This window comes from Sus scrofa, chromosome 2, assembly GCF_054392235.1.
Source record: "Sus scrofa isolate SSC_HxYL_T2T_F1_AM1 chromosome 2, Sscrofa_HxYL_maternal_Yorkshire_Landrace_v2.0, whole genome shotgun sequence".
In the NCBI taxonomy this organism is placed as follows: domain Eukaryota; kingdom Metazoa; phylum Chordata; class Mammalia; order Artiodactyla; family Suidae; genus Sus; species Sus scrofa.
In genome coordinates this window covers 99,789,327-99,814,656 of record NC_139384.1, presented here as the reverse complement: position 1 = coordinate 99,814,656, position 25,330 = coordinate 99,789,327, and the positions used below count along the sequence as shown (strand labels likewise).

Below are 25,330 nucleotides of genomic sequence, written 5' to 3'. Positions count from 1 at the left end.
CAAAGTCTACTTAGAACCCTAATATTTTCCAGTGGATTCACTGGTTCATATTTTGTAATCACCTACTATATTCAAAGCACTATAAGCCCACAATGCATAATGTTGGTAAGAAGCAGGACAAAACTGAGAGGAGGGTAAGAAGCAGGACAAAACTGAGAGGAGTTAATTTTCTACAGGGGGAGGAAGGAGAAAAAGGAGGACTTCTCAAAGGAGATATCTAAGTTAGGTCTTGAATGCTTCACTCTTTTATTATTCACTCAATAAGTACTTATCGCATTATGCTACAGAGCTACAGTCATTAAAACAATGTGGTACTGGCACAAAGAGTCACATAGATCATTGGAACAGAACAGAAAGCCCTGAAATAAACCCACACACTTCTGGTCAATTAATCTATGACAAAGGAAACAAGAACATACAATGAAGAAGACATTCTCCTCAATAAGTGATGCTGGGAAAACAGGACAATTGCATGTCAGTCAATGAAATCAGAACATTCCCTCATACCATATACAAGAATAAACTCGAAATGGATTTTAAGACCTGAAACTACAAAACTCCTAGACGAGAACATAGGCAGAACACTCTTCAACATAAATTGTAGCAATATATTTTTTTGGATCTGTCTCCACAGTTAAAGAAATAAAAGCAAAAATAACCAGCGAAAATAATAAAAGTAAACCTAACTAAATTTGAAAGCTTTTGCATAGCAAAGGAAATCATCAACAAAACAAAAAGACAACCTACTGATTGGGAGAAAGTATTCGTGAATGATATGACCAATAAAGAGTTAATATCCAACTCAAACAACTCAATATAAAAAAAAATCAAAGAAATGCAAATCAAGGTGCACCTCACACCTGTCAAAAATGGTTATCATCAAAAGGTCAACAAGTAACAAATGCTAGAGAGGATGTGGAGAAAACGGAAGCCTAGTACACTGTTGGTGAGACTGTAAATTGGTACAAAATGGAAAAGAGTATGGAAGCTTCTCAAAAAACTAAAAATAGAATAGTTCCACTCCTGGGTAGATATCCAAAAAAAAATGAAAACACTAATTTGAAAAGCTACATGCACCCTAATGTTTACAGCAGCATTATTTACAAAAGCCAAGATATGGAAGAAACCCAAATGCTCATCGACGAATGAATGGATAAAGAAATGTGGTATATGTATACAATGGAATATTACTTAGCCATTAAAAAGAATGAAATTCTGCCATTTGCAAGAATGTGGATGGACTTAGAGAATTATGCTTAGTGAAATAAGTAATACAGAGAAATACAAATACTGTATGATATCACTAATATGTGGAATCTAAAAAAATAAAACAAATGAATGTACATACAAAAGAGAAATAGACTCAGAGAACACACTAGTGGTTATCAGGAGGGAGATGGAAAGGGGGAAGGGGAAAGATAGGGGCATAGGATTAAGAGACACCAACTACTATGAAAACAACAACAGGGATAAATTGTGCAACACAAGGAATTATAGCCATTATTTCATAATAGCTTTAAATCAAGTATAATCTATAAAAATATTGAATTACTCTGTTGTACATGTGGAACTAGTAAATATTGACTACACAACTATACCTCAATTTTAAAAACGGAAGAAATACTGATACATGCTGCTACACAAATGAACCTTGAAGATATTATGCTAAGTGAAATAAGATGGTCACAAAAATACAAACCTCGTGTTATTCCATAAATATATGAGATACCTAGAACAGTCAATTTCATAGAGACAGAAAGTAATACAGTGTTTGTCAGAGATTAGGAAAAGGGGTGATGGGAAGTCATTCTTAATATGTACTAAGTTTCAGTTTTGCAAAATGAAAAGAGTTCTGAACAGAGACTGTGGTGATGGTTGCACAATAATCTTAATGCAGTTAATACACTTAAAATATACTTAATGAACGTAACATACATAATGACATGTACAGGTAAAAGGGACTGAGATAAATGTTACCTGACGTGTATTTTACATTCACAACATCTACGTTGTTGGTAAGTGCAAACGCAGAGAAATGAGCATGGGGAGAAATGCTTATCAAATACTTACTATAAATGAAACACATTTGCGTGAGATAGATATTAAACACTGATAAACAAATATCAGAGTAAGTCCTATACACCACGAATACTACCAAGAACATAATTTACATTAGCATGTCAGAGAAAACTTCTCCAAAGTACTAACACTTGAGGGTAAGAACTAAAGAATAAAGGAGTTAGCCATGTGAAAATTGAAGAGAAAGGAAAGAACATGCTGGGCAGAAAGACAATGAATGCAGAGACCACGAGACAGACAAAGCTCTGGGATGCTCAGGAACCAAAGGCAGGCCAGAGTGACAAGGAATGCATGAACGCAGAAGAGAGGCAGACACAAGAGCCACATTTAAGAATTTTAATTTTATTCGAAGCACAAAGGAAAGCCAATGAAGAGTTTAAGGCAGGGAGTGACATGATTCTGTATTTTCAAAAAAGAGATTGGGAGTTGCCATTGCGGCTCAGCGGAAACAAATCTGATCAGCATCCATGAGGACACAGGTTTGATCCCCGGCCTTGCTCAGTGGGTTAAGAATCCAGTGTTTCTGTGAGCTGTGGTGTAGCTCAGATCCTGAGTTTCTGTGACTGTGGTGTAGGCCAGTGGCTACAGCTCCAATCTGACTTCTAGCCTGGGAACCTCCATATGCTGCAGGTGTGGCCTGAAGGAAAAAAAAAGAGAGAACAGAGATCGGTTAGGACACTGCAGCCATCCAAGTGGAAGCTGATGGCAGTTCAGACCAGGCTGATGGAGGTCAAGGTGGCAAGATGCACAGAGATAAACATGATAGGCTGGTTTCCGAAACAGGGAAACCAGAATTAAATATATTAACTTTGAGATGTCTGGGATAACCCTATGTGTTCAGCAGTCTAGGTTGAATATATAAGCCTGGAGAATACAAGGGAGTAAGGACCAGAGATACAAATTTGGGAATCGCTGACATTTTAATATTAATGATCACTGGACTAGGTAAGCTCATGGGATAGGAGAGAAGAGCGGCAGAGAAGAGAAGGAAGGGAAGAATAACAGAAGGAAGAAAGCTGGGCTTTAAGGTTCAAGCCTCAGGAACTCCAACCTCTCTGTAAAGGAGACAGAGAAGAAGGACAGTGAGCAAAGGAAACTTTGAAGCAGCGGCCAGTACATTGGAAGAGAAACCAAAATGAGTAGAAGCTTCCACTTTAGAAAAAGGGAACAGAGGGTACCAAGGTCCAGAAATAATTTTGCCTTAGTGTAGAATGAGAACTGTAAATAGCAGAGAGCAAAACATAATCAGATATATATTTTAAAAATAGTAATCTTTGGTTAGTGCAGATAGAAACAGAGAAGGGCACGACCAGAGGCATGGAGATGCTTAGGTTCCTCAATAAACAAAAAGCCTTTCATGAAAAGGCTTTCATCTGAGTGCCTTTCGTAAAGTGATTTTACAAAAAGGCAAGATGATATAATACAACTTCTTGCCAAAGATCCAATGTTTTTCATCACTGATCAAAACATTTCGCCCTCTAGAAGGGGAGGAACTGATCTCTCAAATTCCTTTTGTGGTTAATAATCTACTCTTTTATAAGTGTGTTATGTACCCATGCACGCACATGTACACACATACCACACACACATGACTGCATTTGCAAGAAATCACTGTCTCACTGAAGGAAATTCTTTGATTCCCATTTGTTTTGCATACTCAAAACTGAATGTTTCCTGAAGCAGAGAAGTCCTAGCAGATGTGTGCGTCTGGAGCTGCAGGAGACAATGGTGACAAAGTCATCAGCACATGAGTTACAGGAAAAGCCACAGCCTCAGATAAAATCCTAAATAGTGCTGAAAGTAAGAAGATGCCCCAAGAGAGAACCAAGAGTAATATCAACATTTAAGGCACAGGTGAAAGAAGAGATACCCAAGGAGAAAATTCAGAACTTCCTTTTAATATTTCAAATTACAACGTAAGTTACAGAATCTTGAATACTTCTTCTAAGATGACCAAATCTGCCTTAGAAATTAGTATTTTGCTTAAAACATCATTTTAGAGACTTATACTTTTCAAGTTTTCTTACCCTTGATCTATATTTACGAGCAAAATTTGCATTTGGGGGCTTTTGGACAAAACCAACACAATACATATGGTGTATCTAAAAAAGACTGACAAGACCACATCAACTGAAAGAAACGCAAGAACTTCAAAGACAGAACTTCAAAAAAGATGAATTCAACATAAAGATCTTAGGACTAATGGCTTGCCAACATGATATTCATTTATAGGAAGAAGCCAGTGACCTACAAGGAAGCATCTTCCTGCCTAAAATTAGACAAGTGATTTTTTTAAAAGTATGCAGATGCATCACAACACATAAAAAAGCATAACATTTATAAAAGCCAGTGTGGTTTCCACAGAGTAAAATCTTGTCTCAATAACCCAAGTGAAGTTTTTGAATCAGTCGGTAAGCACAGGGTAAATGCCATTTATACTTTCTAGAAAGTCACTAGAAAACTTTGCACCGAAGAGGCCCTTTCGCAGAGTAAAGTGTGGTGGAAGTAGAAAAGTTCCCCAAAACTTGAAACATTCAGTCCTGAATTTATAAACTGTGTAACTGTCCTGGGAGCTAAAATAGGCTAAAAATATCAAGAAGATACTAAGGGATTTAAGAGAATTTAAGGAGGACTAACAATAGGATCTTTAGGAACTATGGTAGATCCACCTTATATCTTGCTAAATTCCCTTGTCACCAATTATGATCTCACTATAGAAGAAAACCAGGCCCTAAACCAACCTTTCGCTGCCAGTGTCAAAGACAGTACATTAGCCTGGATGAACCACTGACACTATCAGCATGGCACCAATGTTAGCATTTAGGGGGTAAAAAAAAAAAGAGAAGAAGAACCACAACAACAATACATATATAGCTGAACCACTGACTAATCAGCTAAAGGTTTTCTCTAGGTATTTGTTTGGAATACGTTGCAAGTGCAATTAAGATTTAACTGGAATCTGGAATTCCCACTGTGGCTCAGGGGTAACAAACCCAACTAGGATCCATGAGGATGCGGGTTTGATCCCTGGCCTTGCTTGGTGGGTTAAGGATCCAGCATGGCTGTGAGCTGTGGTGTCGTTCACATACTCGACTCGGATCTGGCATTGCTGTGGCTGTGGCATAGGCCGGCAGCTGTAGCTCCGATTTGACCCCTAGCCTGGGAACTTCTGTATGCCATGGGTAAGGCCCCTATAAATTGAAAAAGGAAAAGATTCAACTGAAATTCTTTTGAAGTGAATTTTAATAGATTAGGAAGCTTAAAGTTTTACAACTATGACCTAAAGTAAAAATGGCAAAGGAGTTCCCGTCATGGCTCAGTAGAAACAAATTCGACTAGGAACCATGAGATTGCAGGTTCGATCCCTGGCCTCACTCAGTGGGTTAAGGATCCAGTATTGCCGTAAGCTGTGGTGTAGGTCACAGATGCGGCTCATATCTGGTGTTGTTGTGGCTCTCGTGTAGGCCGGCGGCAACTGCTCCGATTGGACACCTAGCCTGGGAACCTCTATGCCATGTTATGTGGCCCTAAAAAGAAAAAAAAAAGGGGGGGGGGAGAGGTTGTGTGCTTGTTTTCAGCAATATATGTTTTAGGATGGTCTGAAGTTCATACTTGAAAGCATCTGAGTTTAATACATGGAGTACATTCTCTCAGTCTTTCTGGGAAGGTTGGGTCCCAAGGAATATATGATCAACTCCCAAAGAGCATATATAGCACGGCTTACCTAATTTATCTCAAATTAATCCTGCTTATATAAAACAAATTTAACAGAAATAAAAATTTTAATTTACATGAAAAAGTCTGCTCGCAAGTCTGTTTCTGCTGAATATTTCAACAACCAAATAAAATAGGAAGAACTGTGTGGCTGCTTAGACAGATGCCTTTCTATCAACCAGAAGGCAATACTCCTCATACAGCTCTCGGCAGACTGTGTGCAGAAATTCACCTTGTCTGCGTTTGCTCCACGAGGTATCTTTATCTCATGTGACTACTGAACCAAAGCAGATACTTCCATTTTCAGAACTTCTTCTCTACCCAGTCCGTTTCCCTGGTCCAAGGTCTTTAGCCAAGAAATTGTAATCACCCACTAAAATCTGAAATGATTGAGTAATCATTATCAGCAGAACAATGTCTTAAAGCTTATGACTAATAGAAATTGTAATCACCCACTAAAATCGGAAATGACTGAGTAATCATTATCAGCAGAACAATGTCTTAAAGCTTATAACAGTGTCTGCTATCCTTTGCCAAAGACGGCTGTTCACTGAGCCCAGCATAAAACACAACCATGAGTGAGGCTGTTGTGCTTTAAAAGAGACGATGCACATAAAGCCCCTAGCACAGTGCTTCCTATATAATTACAGGAAGTGGCAGTTAAGATTACTGCCTCATTTTATTCCTTATGGCCACCCTGCGAGGAGGTAGTAAACCACTGCAAAGGTGAGGATGCAGTGGGCTGGGGAGGGGCAGGCTGCTCCTAGTGGGACTGACTCACTCATTGACACTCCCTCGCACGCTCCCTCATCTGTCCATATGGCAAGCTGTTCAGGACGGCATCAATGTTGCTTTGAAATCTAGACTCTACCAGCTGCGAAGTATTGAGCAAGTTATTGAAGCTCTTTGAATCTGTTTACTCATCTCAAGGACTCGCCTCAGAGGATGATTCTGAATATTAAATACTCGTACATAAGAAAAATACAATGAAAAATAGCATGCATTCATTCATTCAGTAAACATTACTTGGACTCCTACTGCGTGAAAGGCATAAGTCACAGTCCTCGAATTTTCTATCTGCAGGTCAGAATCCCCCTGGGGTGCTCTTAGAAATTCCAGCTCCCAGAGTTCCATGGTGGCATAGGGGGTTAAAGATCTAGCATTGTCACTGCAGCGGCCAGGGTCGCTGCTATGGCATGGATTTGATCCCTAGCCTGGGAACTTCCACATGCCACAGGCGTGGTCAAAAAAAAAAAAAAAAAAAAAAAATTCCATCTCCCAGGCCACATTGGAGACCAATGAAATTGGAGACCATCTCTGGGGGATGGATGTGGGCAAAAGTACTTGTGAAAGTTCCCAGGTGATTCCAATGTGCAGACAAGCTTGGAAACCACTGTTTCAGGCACTAAGACTCACCTACCTTCCCTCACAGCACTTCCGGTTTACTCATTCTACTTTTGTAAACATCTCACACCTAATCCCTTTTTCAGATGCCTACTGCTACCTCTGCAGCTCAGGTCCTCAGAACCTCTCTGTGAACTTGCTAACTTGGCCCCCTACCACCATCAATCACTCTGTCCGCTCCCACACACAAGCCAGCTCTGAGTCCATCACTTCCATGCACAGAATCACTGGATTAACTCTCTCATTGCCAGCTCCTCGGTCCAGCCTTTAAAGCCCTCAAAGAAAGCAAAAAAAAAAAAAAAAAAAAAAAAAGGAGTTCCCATTGTGGCGCAGCAGAAATGAACCCAACTAGGAACCATGAGGTTGCGGGTTTGGTCCCTGAGCTCATTCAGTGGGTTAAGGATCTGGAGTTGCTGTGAGCTGTGGCGCAGGTTACAGATGAGGCCAGCAGCTGTATCTCCCATTAGACCCCTAGCCTGGGAACTTGCACATGCTGTGGGTGCAGCCCTAAAAAAGCAAAAGCAAAAAAAAAAAGTCTTCTAGGAAAGGCAGTCCCCAGCCCCTCTCTCCCTACACCCCATGCTACTGATGACCCAAACTAACTAGCTAACTCACATTCCCTGGGCAGACTCCATGTCTTCCAAATACAAGCACACTCGTTCTTGGGGATAAGGATACAATCCTCACAGTATTAGATGGTCTCCTGCCAGATACAAAATAGAATCTTCCTCAATTTGAAATGGTTTTCTTATAAGCCAGGGTAACCTTGGTTTTAAGGAGGTAGCATATCTTTAATTTCATAACTTTATATAATTTCAGATTAAACACACACAAAAAAGAATTCCTTTTACCTTAATTTAAGGAGCGGCTGGGTCACCCACTTCTTTAACTTCCGTCTCCCAAATGAAGTTTTAGTATGGTCTAAAACCCAAAACAAACTTCCTTTGGTTTTCATATCAGTCTAAAAAAAGAACCAGAAGACAAGTTTTATTAGCTAGACAATTGGATTTGTACCAAAATCACTAGTGGTTCATGTGCCCTAATGATCCCAAATACTTCATTTTAAATTGTCACACATGCATGGCATAAAGTACATCTCAAAAGAGGTGTTCATTTAATGTCTAATGAATATATATATATACACACAAACATAAATCCATATAAAGTATTGCTTTTTTACACAAGATATAGCCTATGTGTTGTTTTTAGTTAATAATAAATTGAGAGGTCTCTTTTGAAATGTTTGACCTAAACATCTTAAAAGTATAACTGTATCCTTTCCTGCCTTGGGAAGCACAATGGAGATAATTTCATTTTCCTGCGGCAATTCAGTATCTCCCACTACCCAAGAGCTGCCATTCTAAAGTCAGATACTCTCTCATGACTACAGAACAAGTTTAACGGGAGAAGTGAACCTGCACTGCACTCTAGGACGGTGCCCTGGAGGGTTTGATTTTTGTCTGTTGTATTATATCCTTAGCAAAAATTTATCTAAAATTTATCTATCTCTGTGTTGCCACTTTAAAGCTAAGCCATAACAAAATTTGTAATTAACTAGAGATAGTAGTTCACTTGAACCAGGGTTTCAATGGAGTACAAAATATCCATTAATAGAATTAAATTTTATTTGGAAATTCAGTTTCCACCTGCATTTTTTTTTTTTAACTTTTTCTTTTTTCCTTCAAATCAACAAGCAGGGACTTACAGAACACCTGCTGGGTGCTCAGTAGGGTGAGTGGTAAAAGTAGATTAAGATGTGGACAGTCCCTCCCTCTCCATATCCAAGGATGGGAGAAAAGACTCCTGATCAGGACATAATGTCACCTGGCAGAAATCAACTAGGAAAGGTGTGACATCACCTCCAAAGGCCTTAGAACCCTTAAAGCAGAGCTCACACGCAGACTACAGCAGTCACCAAAGGCTCCTTGACGATGTCCTGGGCAGGAAGAGCTGACTGATGAGAGGAGCCCACATCAGTGACTGCACCGACCCTTCTTAGAGCCCAATTGGCCTGACGATAGGCAAGGGTGCCATGAAGAGGACAGTGGAGGGGAATCATTCTCCAATTACCCAGAATCACTGGAGAAGTGGGCTCAGACAGAGAGGGGGAGGTGGGGGAGACCCAGTCTTATTATACCTTTGCCATCCCCGACAGCCAGCCTCTCCACTGCTCCAGGGTAAAGGAGGCCAGAGCCCAAGCGCAAAGACAAGTGCAAGATGTTAATTCTCAGTTTCTCCCTCTACAAGGGCCCAAGTCATGATAAAGAAGGGGATTTTAGGAAGTTCCATTGTAGCACAGTGGAAACAAATGAGACTAGCATCCATAAGGATGTGGGTTTGATCTATGGCATTGCTCAGTGGGTTGGGGATCCCAGCATTGCCATGAGCTATCGTGTAGGTTACAGATGCAGCTCAGATCTGGCATTGCTGTGGCTGTGGCTGGCAGCTGTAGCTGCAATTTGACCCCTAGCCTGGGAACTTCCATATGCCTCGGGTGTGGCCCCAAATAAACCAAAAAGAGGTGGTGGGGGGGGATTTAAAAGGGTATTTTGGTGACAGATGGTTTTCGCCTTAGGAATCTGATTTCAGAACTCCACAATAATAGGATTTAAACAGGGAGGATGTGGCAAGAGTTAAGGAAGCATGGAACGCCAGGCTGTGTCTACAGGCTTTGACTGTGGCTCTTCTTCACCCCAGAAATGTTCTTTTATTCCTACTGCTTATTTCTTCTCATGGGGAGATATACCGAGCTGATAAGAAAGACAAGACACTGAATTTCCAGATAAGAGAATGACATGATCAAAATGTTATTGCATAAAAGGAAGGCTGACTGCAGTATACAAGAACAGCTTGGCAGAGGAAGAAACCAAGTGAGAGAAACTAGTAATACACAAATCCGGAGGTCAGGAGACTAAATTCAGCATTTACATTATTTCATAGCAAAGCAGTGATTCACAGCAGACAGTTCAGCTTTTCTACTACTTATTCAAAGGATTTGGAACTGCTCTTTATTGCCAGGACTTTATGTTATAGCATTAGTTTACAATATACTATCTCCCATTTTCAAGTGATGATTTAATAAATAAAAGCATTAATCTTAGTCATTATCTTCCTCATCCATCAATAAAGAGCACTAAAGAGTGATGATGAAAAAATGTAAAGTGAAACATTATGCATCCTAACAGTCAAAGTGACTATCACAGACACTTGTTTATATGCTAGATAATGAAATAAGACTGCACACATTTCAACAAAAAGTCTAAAAGGATGGAGAAAAAATATAAGCAAGAAGGAGTGCCCACTGTGGCACAACAGGATGGGCAGCATCTCTGGAGCGCTAGGACATGGGTTCGATGCCCCAGCCTGGCACAGTGGATTAGGGATCCGGCATTGCTGCAGCTGCTGCCACTGCAGCTCAGATCAAACCCCTGGCCTGGGAACTCCATATGCCATGAGGCAGGCAAAAAATAATAACAGTAATATATATATTAATATAACCAAATAGATTTTTAAAACTACATTAATTTTCAAAGATAACGCCTTTTCAAAAAATTTTTTGATATAGAAATTATCAAAATGGGCACGTTACTTCGATCATTAAAAAGCACAGCATTCTGGAGTTCCCATCGTGGCGCAGTGGTTAACGAATCCGACTAGGAACCATGAGGTTGCGGGTTCAGTCCCTGCCCTTGCTCAGTGGGTTAAGGATCCAGCGTGGCCCTGAGCTGTGGTGTAGGTTGCAGACGTGGCTCGGATCCCATGTTGCTGTGGCCCTGGCGTAGGCCAGCAGCTACAGCTCTGATTCGACCCCTAGCCTGGGAACCTCCATATGCCACAGGAGCGGCCCAAGAAATGGCAAAAAGCCAAAAAAAAAAAAAAAAAGCACAGCTTTCTGGGAGTTCCCATCATGGCTCAGTGGAAACAAATCTGACTAGTATCTCTGAGGACGCAGGTTTGATCTCTGGCCTCACTCACTGGGTTAAGGATCTGGCGTTGCTATGGCTGTGGTATAGGTCGGCAGCTACAGCTCTGATTCATCCCCTAGCCTGGGAACCTCTATATGCTGCAGGTGCAGCCCTAAAATAAATAAATAAATAAATAAATAAAGACCAAAAAAGCACAGCTCTACAGCTCCCAACGTAACCTCCCAACAAGTATTTCACATATTTGATTCTCCAAAAAGTGAGCACAGCAGTTACCAATAGATACCAACAGGCAGAGCTTAAGCTGAAGACAACACTGTTTACAGACAACTACCTTATCCCAAATTTGTTTTCACCATCATTTTGAATCAAACAGCCCTAATGTTTGCCTGACCTGATTCTGAAGGATTTCCAGGTTCCTTAACGTTGTTCCATTAATCGTCATAAATTCCATTTCACCTGATAACTGTTTAAAATTCCTGTAAAAGAATGGAAGATGAGCCATGATGTAAGTGTATGAAGAAAAACAAAAACTAATTTGGACATTAGAAATACTCCAGCAACACTGTGACAAACGTTAGCCCTGTGACAGGAAATCAAGCAAAAAATATTAAGAGACTGGCTTCCATCGGTGCGGGTGCTTTAAGGTAAACTGACATGAGAGGACAGTTGTTTTCACACCAAAAACAAGAACAAAGAAGGAAGTAATGGTACCCACAATATTTAAGGTTTTTTTTATTCCCAGTAATAGAACCAAACATAGTCTTTTATCATCGGCAGAACAAGTGGAGGTCTCTTCAGAAAAAACTATGCAATTTGCCGGGAAAATATGTCAAGATACTTAAAAACAACCTCATTCTTTAGCATGAGATCATCTTGATAAAAGTTTTTTTTTAATTTAAAAAAATTTTTTTTAATTATTTTATCTTTTTGCCATTTCTTGGGCCGCTCCTGTGGCATACAGAGGTTCCCAGGCTAGGGGTCGAATCGGAGCTGTAGCTGCCGGCCTACGCCAGAGCCACAGCAACGCGGGAACCGAGCCGCGTTTGTGACCTACACCACAGCTCACGGCAACACCGGATCCTCAACCCACTGAGCAAGGCCAGGGATCAAACCCGCAACCTCATGGTTCCTAGTCAGATTTGTTAACCACTGAGCCATGACAGGAACTCCGATAAAAGCTTTTAAGCAGCATTCTGACATGTACAAATATTATTTACTCTATAATTAAGACAACACATTAATGTGGCTAATGTCTTAGTAGAGATAAAACTGAAAAATAGCAAGTATTTCCTTAACCTCAAATAATGCGCAGTCTCCTTATGTCCCCATAACTAATCCAAACTAAATTAAAAGTCCAACAAATTTCAAATAAACTTGAGTACGGAGTTCAATATGAGTAATAAATGTATGCACAACACAGATCTTGTCCTTTTTAGTTTTTCATGTTAGATAGTGTACTAATCAATGTATTACTAATACAGTCATTAACTTCATAAGCCAGTTCATCGACCTTTTTATCTAAAGCACTTACAGACTCGATGGCTCATTTTTCAAAGCAAAAAAAAATAAACACCACACAACACTGTACATCAACTATAACTTTAAAAAAGAAAAAAAAAAAAAAATACCAGCAGGTCTCTAACGCTTTGGAGGGACGCATGAGTATCTGCATTATAAAACTAAACCCACTCCTCACAGCTGTAAAAAGATGTAAATAAAACCCAGTTTAAATAAAAAGATGTAAATAAAACCCAGATGTAAATAAAACCAAGCCAGTTATGGAAGCAAGCCTTGACACAGGAATCTTACAGCCTAAAATCAGAGCCCAAGGAGCCAGTGCTCATGGGGAGATGCCTCACTCCTAGAGGACTCTCACAACTAAGGTTCCAAAGACCTGACAAATAACTTACTGCACATTAGGAACGTTGCCTAGCAACTGCCCACTGTCCTTTGGCAGTGTAATTTATTTGCAACAGGTTTGATCCAGCTTCCAAAGGATGATTTGTTAATGATTTTCGGAGGGAAGCAACTGCAACATTGATAGCAGCTGTGTGTAGCCCATTCTCTCTTTCTTGCAACTGTTAACTTAATTTGCCTTGTGTTACAGTAATTTATGTTCTTCTGCTCTCATTAATAGATCCAAGTTCCTTGGAGGCAAGGGCTATTCATGCCTTATATATTTTGCAGCACCTGCAGAGCCTAGCAGAAAGCGGATGCTCAGCAAGGGTCTGCCATCTTTCTATGGGGAGGCCACTTTGGGTTTGTTTTCCTTTGAGTTATAAAGCCCAGAAACACATGCAAAACACTATGAGACAGTAATGAAATGTAAAACACTATTTCCAGAAAGAAACAAGCAGTGAATTGCTGTATAGCTGACAGAAATTCGCACACCTTCATGGTCAAAGATACAAGTTGGAAGTGGGGGAGTTCCCGTCGTAGCTCAGCAGAAACGAATCTGACTAGTATCCATGAGGATGTAGGTTTGATCCCTGGCCTTGCTCAGTGGGTTAAGGATCTGGCGTTGCCATGAGCTGTGGTGTAGGTCACAGATGTGGCTCGGATCTGGTGTTGCTGTGGCTGTGGCCAGCAGCTAGAGCTTCATTTGACGCTTAGCCTGGGAACCTCCATATGCTGTGGATGCGGCCCTAAAAAGACCAGAAAAAAAAAACAAAAAAACAAAAAAAAAAAAACAAGCTTACAGTGGATAGCCTGAACTCTTGAGTTGATATCTAACCAGTTCCCATGTGTTTAAACAATCACTTCCCTTGTTCCTGACAGGTTTAAACTATAGTCTAGGGATGATTCATGAACACTTGAAGACCTTAGTAAGACACAGACACTAGAGCGAAGCTTCGTTAGCATCCAGACTTCCTGTGTGGCTCAGCGGGTTAAGAACCCAACATAGTGTCTGTGAGGATGCTGGGTTTGATCCCACACCTTGCTCAGTGGGTTAAGGATCTGGCATTGCTGCAAGCTGCACAGGTCGCAGATGCAGCTTGGATTAAATGTTATTGTGACTGGGACATAGGCCTAAGCTGCAGCTCCAATTCGACCCCTAGCCCAGGAATTTCATGACACAGGTGCAGATGCTTAAAAAAAAAAAAAATAAAAATAAAAATAAAACCACCTACAATCCAGCAGCCTTCGTCTCCTATGAACACCAAAGGCAGAAGTGTAAGATACTTAAGTGGCATTTAAGATGTGTAGACTATCCAGAAATACTGCTCAGTTGTCTTCACCCTCATAAAAACTTGTAAACCCAAGTGTCAATTCTCTGAGGGTTAGGATTCTGAAAGCATCTCCTGCTTCATCAGTTATCTGAGGGTTTTGTCACCTAACTCCAACTAAAGGTGAAATCCTGCTCCTACCATGCCTTAAGCGCACATCTTAGAAGCAAGCCATTGTCCAAACACTGGAAAAGCCAAGAAGTTAAATATAATGATGGCTTTTGGGCCATCTTTCTAAGAAATATCTAACCATGTGGCAGAAGTTAGTCTGGACTAACATTTAACCTGGCACAGGGCAGGAGGTGGAGGAGAGAGAAGGGAGCATAGGGCCCTCACATACATATAATTACTCAGAGGATCCCAATATCTACAATTTCAAAAAGAAACCAGTAACTGAATAACCATATTGGCTTAAGTTAGCTCACAGCACCAGACCTTTAGAGAGAAAAAAAGTAAAGGTTATCAAATTAATGAGCAGTATTAATGCCTTGAGTATATGTTTATTTTTGGCCCTTATTATCTAAATATCAAAATAGATGCAGAGAGAAGCAAGGAGTTTCTTCAAATTGACATCTACATTGATTTTTTTTTTAATTTATTTTTTGCTTTGTAGGGCCAAACCCACGGCATATGTAAGTTCCCAGGCTAGGGGTTAAATCAAAGCTATAGCTGTGGCCCACACCACAGCTCATGGCAACTGTGGGCCAATCCTTAACCCAGTGAGCAAGGCCAAGGATCGAACTCACGTCCTCATGGATACTCTTTAGGTTTGTTACTGCTGAGCCACCATGGCAACTCCATTTGCATTGATTTTAATAAAAGAAATCAATCACTGGGCAATATTAAGTTGGACTGATTCTTATGGAACAGTAAGTACCAAGCAACTATAAGAACTATGTTTGGGCTTTCCCATATGTTTGGTTGATAATGTTCTCTTGAGCTGGGACTCTTCCTTCCAAACACACCAAAATTTTCCTTTTATCAGGGCCTATTTCCATTAGGAATTACATACATTTTTGAACTCAGGGTTGTATCTGCCAGCATCCTTAGGAATTCAATGGTATATGATTGCTGATATGAAATATTCAAGCAATTCTAAATTATCCTTTTGGAGGAAGCCAAAACTTTTGTGCTTTGAAACAAACCTTATAAACAATGCCTGGCTAGCATCCATGCTGTGTGAACTTGGATAGAAATCTTCTAAGTAACATGGGAAAATACTTCATTACTATTGCAGACAACAAAAATACAAAGGACGCTTTTTTCCCTTTCAAGTTTTATACTGGGAGAAAAATATTCCTGCTGAAAACTGCCTGAGAAATTCAAGATTCTGTATCTTTCCTATACTACTTTGAAAAAAATGAAAAACAATCTTTTTGATTTAAACAAAAGGTGGCAAAGGTACAAACTTTATTCGAAAGATCAACCGCTCACAAAGATTCTATTTAAATGTTGTTAATATTATTTGAAAATAGAAACAGACCAAAAAGCCCTACCATGTTATATATGCAATCTAAAGGGGAAGACAGTCCTTTATGTAGTTTTCAGAGTTCATATAGTCACCAATTGTCTGACTCTAAGTGGTTATTTTTATTTATGAATTATAAATTATGTATTATAAAAATTCAGTTTTATTGTAGATTCACTTCTAATTTATTTGCAGTTAAAATGAATATCCTTGCCTTCCTAAATGCTGCCAATAGGCATATTAGAGAGAAAAATAGTAAGAAGGCTGTGTACTATCCCCAATGATTGACTAGGACAACATATAGGACTCAGCATATAGTGTACTGGCAGCTATCATTTATTACAGAGCAAAAAACAGAAAAGGGAAAAGGTACATACGGCCAACTCTGGAGGAAACCAAGAGCAAGCTACCAAGAGTCCTCTCTGATGGAGTCACACAAGATGCGCTTAATTTCTCCAGCACTGAGTTGAGAGAGCATGAGTGAAACGTCCACCAGAGAAGCTCATTACAGACTCAGCGCCCAGGGTTTTCACTGGGGCTGGTCACATAGGCACCTTCTCCCTACCGTGTACCAAAAGTCCAGCTCCCAGAAAGAAAAAAAGGCGCTCAGCATAAACCATACCGTTTGCACAATTTAGAAATAGTGAGCCATTCTTACCAGAGAATGCTGGAAACCCTCCCCAAATCCAACATCCCAGATGCCAGTCTAGGGTCAAGCTTGCAAGTAGGGCTTTCAAAGGAGAGTTGTTTCATCAGGTTTGCTATGTCAATCTTTTTTTGCATCTCTCTCTTTTCAAATTCCATTTCTGTTTTTTCGGCTGCAGCCATGACATGTGGAAGTTTCCAGGCCAGGGATCAAACGTGCACCACAGCAACAACCTGAGCCACAGCAGTAACAACACCAGATCCTTAACCTGCTGAGTCACCAGGAAAATGCCCTTTCAAAAGTATCTATTGGAGTTCCCGCAGAGGCTCAGCAGAAATGAACACGACTAGTATCCATGAGGATGTGGGTTCAATCCCTGGCACCTGCTCGGTGGATTAAGGATCCAATGTTGTCTCAAGCTGTGCTGTAGGTCTCAGATGCAGCTTGGATCTGGTATTGCTGTGGCTGTGGTGTAGGCCAGCAGCTGTAGTTTCAATTCAACCCCTAGCTTGGGAACCTCCACATGCTATACCTGCGGACCTGAGAAGCAAAATAAATAAAGTATTTGTTATATTTATTTACTTTCGTACTTCTTCTAGTTTACTCTATTCCTAACAATGACCAGGATTCACAGAGGGCTTAGCATAGTCTGCCCTCTGACCAATGAAAGTAGAAATATCTCAAAATACTTGGGGCATCAGTACAAGTCTCAAAAGTGTATTGCTTTAGGGGTGGGATTAAAATAGACATAGACAGAATCCCTGCTGTGGCTCAGTGGACACGAATCTGACTAGTATCCATGAGGACACAGGTTCAATCCCTGGCCTTGCTCAGTGGGTTAAGGATCCAGTGTTTCTGTGAGCTGTGGTGTAGGTCACAGACTCGGCTCGGATCTGGCATTGCTACGGCTGTGGCGTAGGCTGGCAGCTGCAGCTGATGCAACCCCTAGCCTTGGAACCTTCATATGCTGCAGGTGCAGCCCTAAAAAGACAAAAAGAAAATAAAAATAAAAATAAAAATAAAATAGACCTAGACAAGGACTTCTCAATCTTGGTACCGATGAGATTTTACTGAGATAGCTCCTATCTGTCCATCCCTATCTGTCCATCCCACCTCTGCAGAACAGAAAGTAGCTTACTTATCCAGGATCAATATGACCTAGGGCAATTCTTCACAGACCCAAAGATAAGGGGCCAGTGAAGGTAGAATACGGAAAGCCAAGAAAATTATTCTGCTGCCTTTTTATCCTACTGGTTTTTAAACAAGCATTTTCCTAGAATGTCATTTGCCAGTTTGCAATCTTTCAACTCTACCAAATTAATCACTCTTTTCAAAAGCTGTCTATGTTAGCAGCTGTCCTCTTTATCTCCAACTTTATGGTCTATGAAATAAGAACTGAAACCAAGAATAAGAAAAGTAATGAAGTTTTATGAGTGCTTTTAAATACCACTGCTTAATACTACTGGTCAATAAACTCTGCTTTAGTATGAAGCACAGTTTTGTAGCCAAATCATAAACCATTAAGAAGCTATCATGGACACAAACTGACAGAACTCTTAAGCTTTCTATTAATTTTATGTCAATATCTTGATATTCTTCAGCAACAAGATCACATTCTTGCCGCATAGTACAATCTGATATCAAAAGCAGGCAAACTTTTGAGTGTCGTACTTACCAAGTTCAATTTAAGAAATGTTTTTTAATATAACCTCACCCCTTTTTTATTGTTCAGAAGCCACTCACTTGGGTTTGGAAAGCACCTTTTCCAAGTTAAATTCTTTGAGATATCTTATTATGGCAGCCAAAGAGCAAATAACTGGCTTCTCTAATTTAATGATGCCAGACAAACTTTGAGAACCTAAAAAACAGAATACACATTTTTACTAACATTATTCATCATTATTGAAAATAAACCTTAAATAAAACTTAGTTTATGACTGTTGAAATAATAATTTAAACATTATCTCCTAAAATTACCCTTTGAAAAAATATACACGATTACAAACACCACGGGCATAGAAAAAGGGCATTTTCTGTGGGCGGATGCACCTTTTTCGGAGAACAACAGAGCAATTATTTTCAAAATGTGTAACATCCTCTTTGACTCTGAAATACTCCAAAATGCCTGTTAAAGATGTGTATACAAGGAGATGAGTTGAAAAATCTTTTGTAGTAGTAAAAAATTAGAGACAACCTAATTGAACACAAATAAGTTATCAGTTAAATAAATTTCAGTACATTCAGATTATTATGCACCTACCAGTAAGAATGACTTACAGTTATCTGTACTTATATGGAAAACTACACATAACATATTGAATGAAGAGAAAAAATTGTGTTATCACTCTCATCTCTTAACAGGAATATGGCAACAGCTTTCCATCTGGCCTCCCTCCTTTATCCCCATGCCTTACGGGATATTCTTAACAGAGTAGCCAAAGGAATCCTTTTTTAAAATGTACATCAAATCAGTAGACTACTTTGCTTACAAATCCTCCAACATCTCTCAACTCATTGAGAGAAGCAGCTCAAGTTCGAACAGAGTCTAAAAGGCCCTACATGGAGTTCCCATCGTGGCACAGTGGAAACGAATCAGACTAGGAACCATGAGGTTGCGGGTTCGATCCCTGGCCTCCCTCAGTGGGTTAAGGATCCAGCGTGGCCCTGAGCTGTGGTGTAGGTCGCAGACGCGGCTTGGATCCCACGTTGCTGTGGCTCTGGTGTAGGCCGGCGGCTACAGCTCCGATTGGACCCCTAGCCTGGGAACCTTCATATGCCGTCAGTGTGGCCCTAAAAAGACAAAAAAAGACCAAAAAAAATAAATAAATAAATAAGTAAATAAATGGCCCTACACAATCTGCCTTCCATCTCCTTTTACCTCGGAGCTCACCTTCCCCCTTAGTTACTCTGTCCCAGCACTCAGGTTCCTTGATATTCCCTAAATACAGCAGGTCCTTAAGGGATGCTGTACTTGACTCGTCTCTGTCTAAAACACTGTTTCTTCACATGTCCATATGGTTTTCCCCTTAACTCCTTTTTGGTTTTTTGTTTTGTTTTGCTTTTTATGGCTGCACCCTCATCATATGGGGGTTCCCAGGCTAGGGGTCCAATCGGAACTACAGTAGCTCCAAGAGTAGCTCCACAGCCACAGCAATGTCAGATCCAAGCCATATCTGCGACCTACACCACAGCTCACCAAAACGCTGGATCCTTAACCCACTAAGCGAGGCCAGGGATCGAACCCTCAACTTCATGGATGCTAGTCAGATTCATTTCCACTGCGCCATGATGAGAACTCCCCCTTAACTCCTTTAATCTTTGTTCAAATCTCTGTTCAAGGGCCATTTTCTCAGTGAGAACTTTCTATTTAAAAATTCACCTCTTCCCTGACTTTCTTTATAGCACTCATCACTTTCACACACTATTTTATTATATACCTCCCCCTATGAGACTGTAAACTCCAGAAGGGCAGGAATTTCTCTGTTTAATTCCTTATCATAGACACAATTCCTCAAATAGGCAGTCAATAAAAGTTAGCTGAGAAAATAAAGCTAAGCTAAACCATAGAAGTATAAAAAACAATGTATATATGTTTATGTGTAGATTTATACATTAAAAAATTCTTAAAAGATTTGAGAGGAGGGACATTGTCCTTATACACAACTCCGTTTTGACTTTTTTTTTTTTGCATTAAGTATTTTACTACCTTTAGGAAAAATTATAAAGCATCTTCTACAAATCTAATATAAAATATATTACTTTCAACTATAGCTCTTTATAAAGCCACGGTGTAAATGAAGAGTTAACAAAACCCTTTTCCCCTCTCCTGAGAATTTCGTCTTTTAACTATTTAGCTCTGTTCCCCAGGAAACCTGATAGTGCGTCAACGTGTTTGAGTAGCATTGTGTGTGGTACCAATGACCTGCAATCAGTCAATTGCATCTGGACTACAAGAAATTATAAACACCTGATTGTAAAATTTGGCCTTTCTTGAGCACGCTCTTTGAACTTGATGCATCCTTTGGTGAAATTCCAGCAAGAGGTATGGTTTCCTATAGGCCATGGGGCTTTTAAACCAGGGCAGATCCTGCACCTACCAGCTGAGCTGTCACTAGAGGAGGGATGGGAACTTACGTGTCCAGTGGCTCTGCGGATTGCTGCGAAGACTGCTGAGGATTCCTCCCACTAGGACAAAAGAGCCCTACCAGCAAGCTGGGTTTTCTCTCCTATATCTTTCTAAGTGAATTTGATGATAAGAATGGCTTATGGTGATTTTGTGACTTAGCTTGGTCTTTAGTTGAGCGTACGATGATCCCTTAGTGATACTGTGGACTGGCATTCTAAGTGGGTTACACTCACAGATTGATTCAGTTTGGCCAAAGCACAGAGAGAGTAAAAGGGATAATGCCATTAAGACACTGATTCCTGGGAGCTTCCATTGTGGTGCAGTGGAGACGAATCTGACTAGTATCCATGAGGATGCAGGTTCAATCCTTGGCCTCACTCAGTGAGTCAGGGATCCAGAGTTGCCATGAGCTGTGGTGGAGGTCACAGATACAGCTCAGATCCTGGGTTGCTGTGGCTGTGGCCTAGGCTGACAGCTGCAGCTCTGGTTCGACCCTTAGCCTGGGAACTTCCATATGCCACAGGTACGCCCTAAAAAGCAAAAAGCAAAAAAAAGACACTAATTCCTGAGAGCAAGTCAGGGGAGGCTAATCTAGCTATGGTCTAATGGTGAAAGCTCTGCAGCATGTGGAAGAGGATAAAAATGGATCTTAACATAAGCTCGACTGGCAGAAATGACCAGTCGAAATCAAACAGACCAAATCAAACAGATACTCAGCTGAGGAATCATGAATTAGACAAAAAATGGTGATCCAACATAGTAAGATTCTGCCACTAGGGTTCTGGTATTTTAATTCTGGCCATCGACTTTTTAGAAATGCTAGCCTTCATTAGGAGATTTAACCAGACATTTTAGAAAATTGCAAGGAACAAAAAATAAGCCATCTTTTAAGGGACACAAAAAGGAAGGTTCTTCAGTTCTTAACCTGTTAGACTCCAATGAGTACGTCGAAAACATCAAATCACTAAATGGTCCTAGCCACAAAGAGGCGGCTGCAGTGGTGCTTCTGAGGAGCACAACTGGAAGAAGTAGTTGTGCTCATCAGAGGCACCACTGCAGCCGTGTCTCTGTGGTGGTGGAAACTGAATGATGTAGAGCAGTTATTTATTGGTAACTACCTGGTTTTCATTAGACTGCAAGTCAAACTTGCACCTTTATCCAAATCTTAACTGCTAGATTTGAGGACATTTACATGTACAAATTTTTTTTTTTTTTTTTTTTTGTCTTTTTTAGGGCCATATCTGCAGCACATGGAAGTTCCCAAGCTAAGGGTCCCATCGGAGCCATATCCACCAGCCTACGCCACAGCAACAGCAGATCTGAGCCGTGTCTATGACCTATGTCACAGCTGTAGCAACACTAGATCCTTTAACCCACTAAGCAAGGCCAGGGATTCAACCCACATCCTCGTGGATACTAGTCGGGTTCTTAATCTGCTGAGCAACAGCAGGAACTCCTAAAATATTTACCTTTGTTATCAACTATGTCTTTTGCATAAAATTCTGTGACCTCCTGGAAAGCATGGCTGTATTCAAAATACATGTTATCCATCCTTTCTACTCGAATTCTGTCATCCCGCACACTGAAAGAAAAAAAAATGAAAAATTTGAAGACAGTTAGCCACAATTCTGAACTGTCTATATTTAGATCTTAGTCTGACCAAAATAAATCAATGAAGGCTCAGTCCCTACTCTCTCCCAAGCTGAAGAAAAAGAGAGAAAGATCTAAGGTTTCCCTGTCCAAATGCCACATTTCACAAAACATTAGTACTTTTACTACTGGTATTTTATATCACTTAGGACACACCGAGTACTTTCACATATGTTGTTATCAAGAACTCATCAAAATTAAGGTCAGTCAATTTAATAAATACAAAAGTCATAAAAATGGAAAAGCATCCATTTAACTGCATCATTTGTTTAAATACACTAACAGCAGAATACAATACTGAGTAATTCTTTCTTTGAAGTGCCATCTTTGTCTAGTTGGCTTTTTGCTAAATCTATTTCTTCTACCACAGCCTCTAGTCAATATAATCAATTCCTGTTAGGTCAACTCTCTTCATTTAAGTGGTTTTACACTCTTTTAAAAATATGCATGGAGTTCCCGTCATGGCACAGTGGTTAACAAATCCGACTAGAAACCATGAGGTTGTGGGTTCAATTCCTGGCCTCACTCAGTGGGTTGAGGATCCAGCGCTGCTGTGAGCTGTGGTGTAGGTTGCAGACACGATTTGGATCCCGCGTTGCCGTGGCCCTGGCGTAAGCCAGTGGCTACAGCTCTGATTACACCCCTCACCTGGGAATCTCCACATGCCGCAAGAGCAGTCCTAGAAGAAGACAAAAAAATAAAGATAAAAATAAAAAAATAAAAACTAAAAATATGCATGTTTGTGTGTGTATATATAAAATGATGTTTTTGTGTGTATGTGTATATATATGTGTGTGTGTGTATATACATATATATATAAAATGATCTAAGTCCATAAACAAATCACCAAATCATCATCCATGCTGGAAGTGCACTGTTTTTTCCATTTTCTACTTTGTTCGACTGCCCGCTTTCCTCCCCTCCTCTCCTCTCCTTTCCTAACCACCTCACGTCCAACCCATATTAACAGCCCAGAAGGAATCCTCCCTTATTTTTTTGTGTTCATATCGTTATACACAAGTGTCTCATATACATACCTACTCATACATGCATTATTTTATAAAAATGGGATGACACAAACTTTCCGCATCGTATTTTCTTCACTAAGTGGTAACTCGTGAAAATCTCTCCATATAAAGTAACCTAGCTACAACTCATTCTTTTCAACGGCTGAAGAAATACCTGATAGTGTGTAAAAGCCCTCATTTATTCAGCCATTTCTTTACAATCAAAACATTTACAGTTTTGGAATTTCCACTGTACTGCAGTGGGTTAAGGATCTGGCATTGTCTCTGCAGTAGCTCAGGTCGATGCTGAGATGCAGGTTTGATCCCCGGCCTGGCGTAATGGATTAAGAATCCGGCATAGGTTGTAGCTGCAGCTCAGATTTGATCGCTGGCCCTAGAACTTCCACATGCGATAGCGCAGCCAATAAAAAAGAAAAATTACACACTCTCTGACATCAACATCATGAATATTTTCTCAGGTCAGTCTCCCAAAGCAATAGAAATAAAAGCAAAAATAAACCTATGGGACCTCATCAAATTGACAAGCTTTTGCACAGCAAAGGAAACCCAAAAGAAAACAAAAAGACAACTTACAGAATGGGAGAAAATAGTTTCAAACGATGCAACTGACAAGGGCTTAATCTCTAGAATTTATAAGCAACTTATACAACCCAACAGCAAAAAAGCCAATCAATCAATGGAAAAATGGGCAAAAGACCTGAATAGACTGTTCTCTAAGGAAGATATACAGATGGCCAACAAACACATGAAAAAATGCTCAACATCACTGATTGTAAGAGAAATGCAAATCAAAACTACCATGAAATACCACCTCACACCAGTCAGAATGGCCATCATTAATAAGTCCACCAACAACAAATGCTGGAGGGGGTGTGGAGAAAAGGGAACCCTCCTGCACTGTTGGTGGGAATGTCAACTGTTACAGCCACTATGGAGAACAGTTTGGAGATACCTCAGAAATCTATACATAGAACTCCCATATGACCCCACAATCCCACTCTTGGGCATCTATCCGGACAAAACTCTACTTAAAAGAGACACATGCACCCTCATGTTCATTGCAGCACTACTCACAATAGCCAGGACATGGAAACAACCCAAATGTCCATCGACAGATGATTGGATTCGGAAGAGGTGGTATATATACACAATGGAATACTACTCAGCCATAAAAAAGGATGACGTAATGCCATTTGCAGCAACATGGATGGAAATAGAGAATCTCATACTGAGTGAAATGAGTCAGAAAGACAAAGACAAATACCATATGATATCACTTATAACTGGAATCTAATATCCAGCACAAATGAACCTTTCCACAGAAAAGAAAATCATGGACTTGGAAAATAGACTTGTGGCTGCCTGATGGGAGAGGGAAGGAGTGGGAGGGATTGGGAGCTTGGGGTTATCAGACACAACTGATAGAATATATTTACAAGGAGATCCTGCTGAGTGGCATTGAGAACTATGTCTAGATACTCATGTTGCAACAGAACAAAGGGTGGGGGGAAAAATGTATACATGTAAGGATAACTTGATCCCCTTGCTGTACAGTGGGAAAAAATAAATTTAAAAAAAAAGAAAAATTACAGATATAGGTACATCCAATATACATCCCTCTTGTACAGTAAGTGGTCATATTCACCTACCACCTTCAAACAGTACATTCAATTTGGCTTTTATTACCACATGTATGCTTTTATACTTTACAATATATTTTAGCACCTTTACATAATGCATGGTATCATTTCATGTTTTAAATTTTATATGCACATTATCCTCTGACAACATGCTTTTGGACTAATTGCTGTATTTCTAAGATTTATACATAAAGATAGAGGTACCTCTTTCTAAAGTTCTGATTGTTTCTTACATATGAGTCAATTTTTAAGATTTGCTTTTCAAATCTAATTCACCTAAATTTATTTTGGGGGATGATCTGAAGTTAGAAATACATTTTTATTTTCCATATGGTTATCTGTTAATGATCAAGTATCATTTATAAACTATTCCATCTTTTATAATGCGGCCTCTGTTATTTCTATACACGTGTGAACCTGTT

General features: G+C 40.0%; 1 protein-coding gene across 15 annotated transcripts in view; it reads right to left on the bottom strand.

Annotated features, from left to right (window-relative positions):
- The window catches only part of MSH3 (mutS homolog 3), a 197,439-nt gene that overhangs the window by 118,184 nt on the left and 53,925 nt on the right, over window positions 1-25,330 (bottom strand). For all 15 annotated transcript variants that reach the window (XR_014838120.1, XR_014838121.1, XR_014838122.1 and 12 more), the window contains 4 exons: window positions 22,060-22,172; window positions 18,208-18,322; window positions 11,515-11,599; window positions 8,049-8,158 (listed from right to left, as the gene is read on the bottom strand). Coding sequence is in view for 4 of the 15 variants with exons in the window: in XM_085013912.1 (XP_084870038.1) it covers window positions 8,049-8,158; window positions 11,515-11,599; window positions 18,208-18,322; window positions 22,060-22,172 (423 nt within the window). In the remaining 11 variants the exon portion in view is untranslated. The remainder of the gene's footprint in view (window positions 1-8,048; window positions 8,159-11,514; window positions 11,600-18,207; window positions 18,323-22,059; window positions 22,173-25,330) is intronic.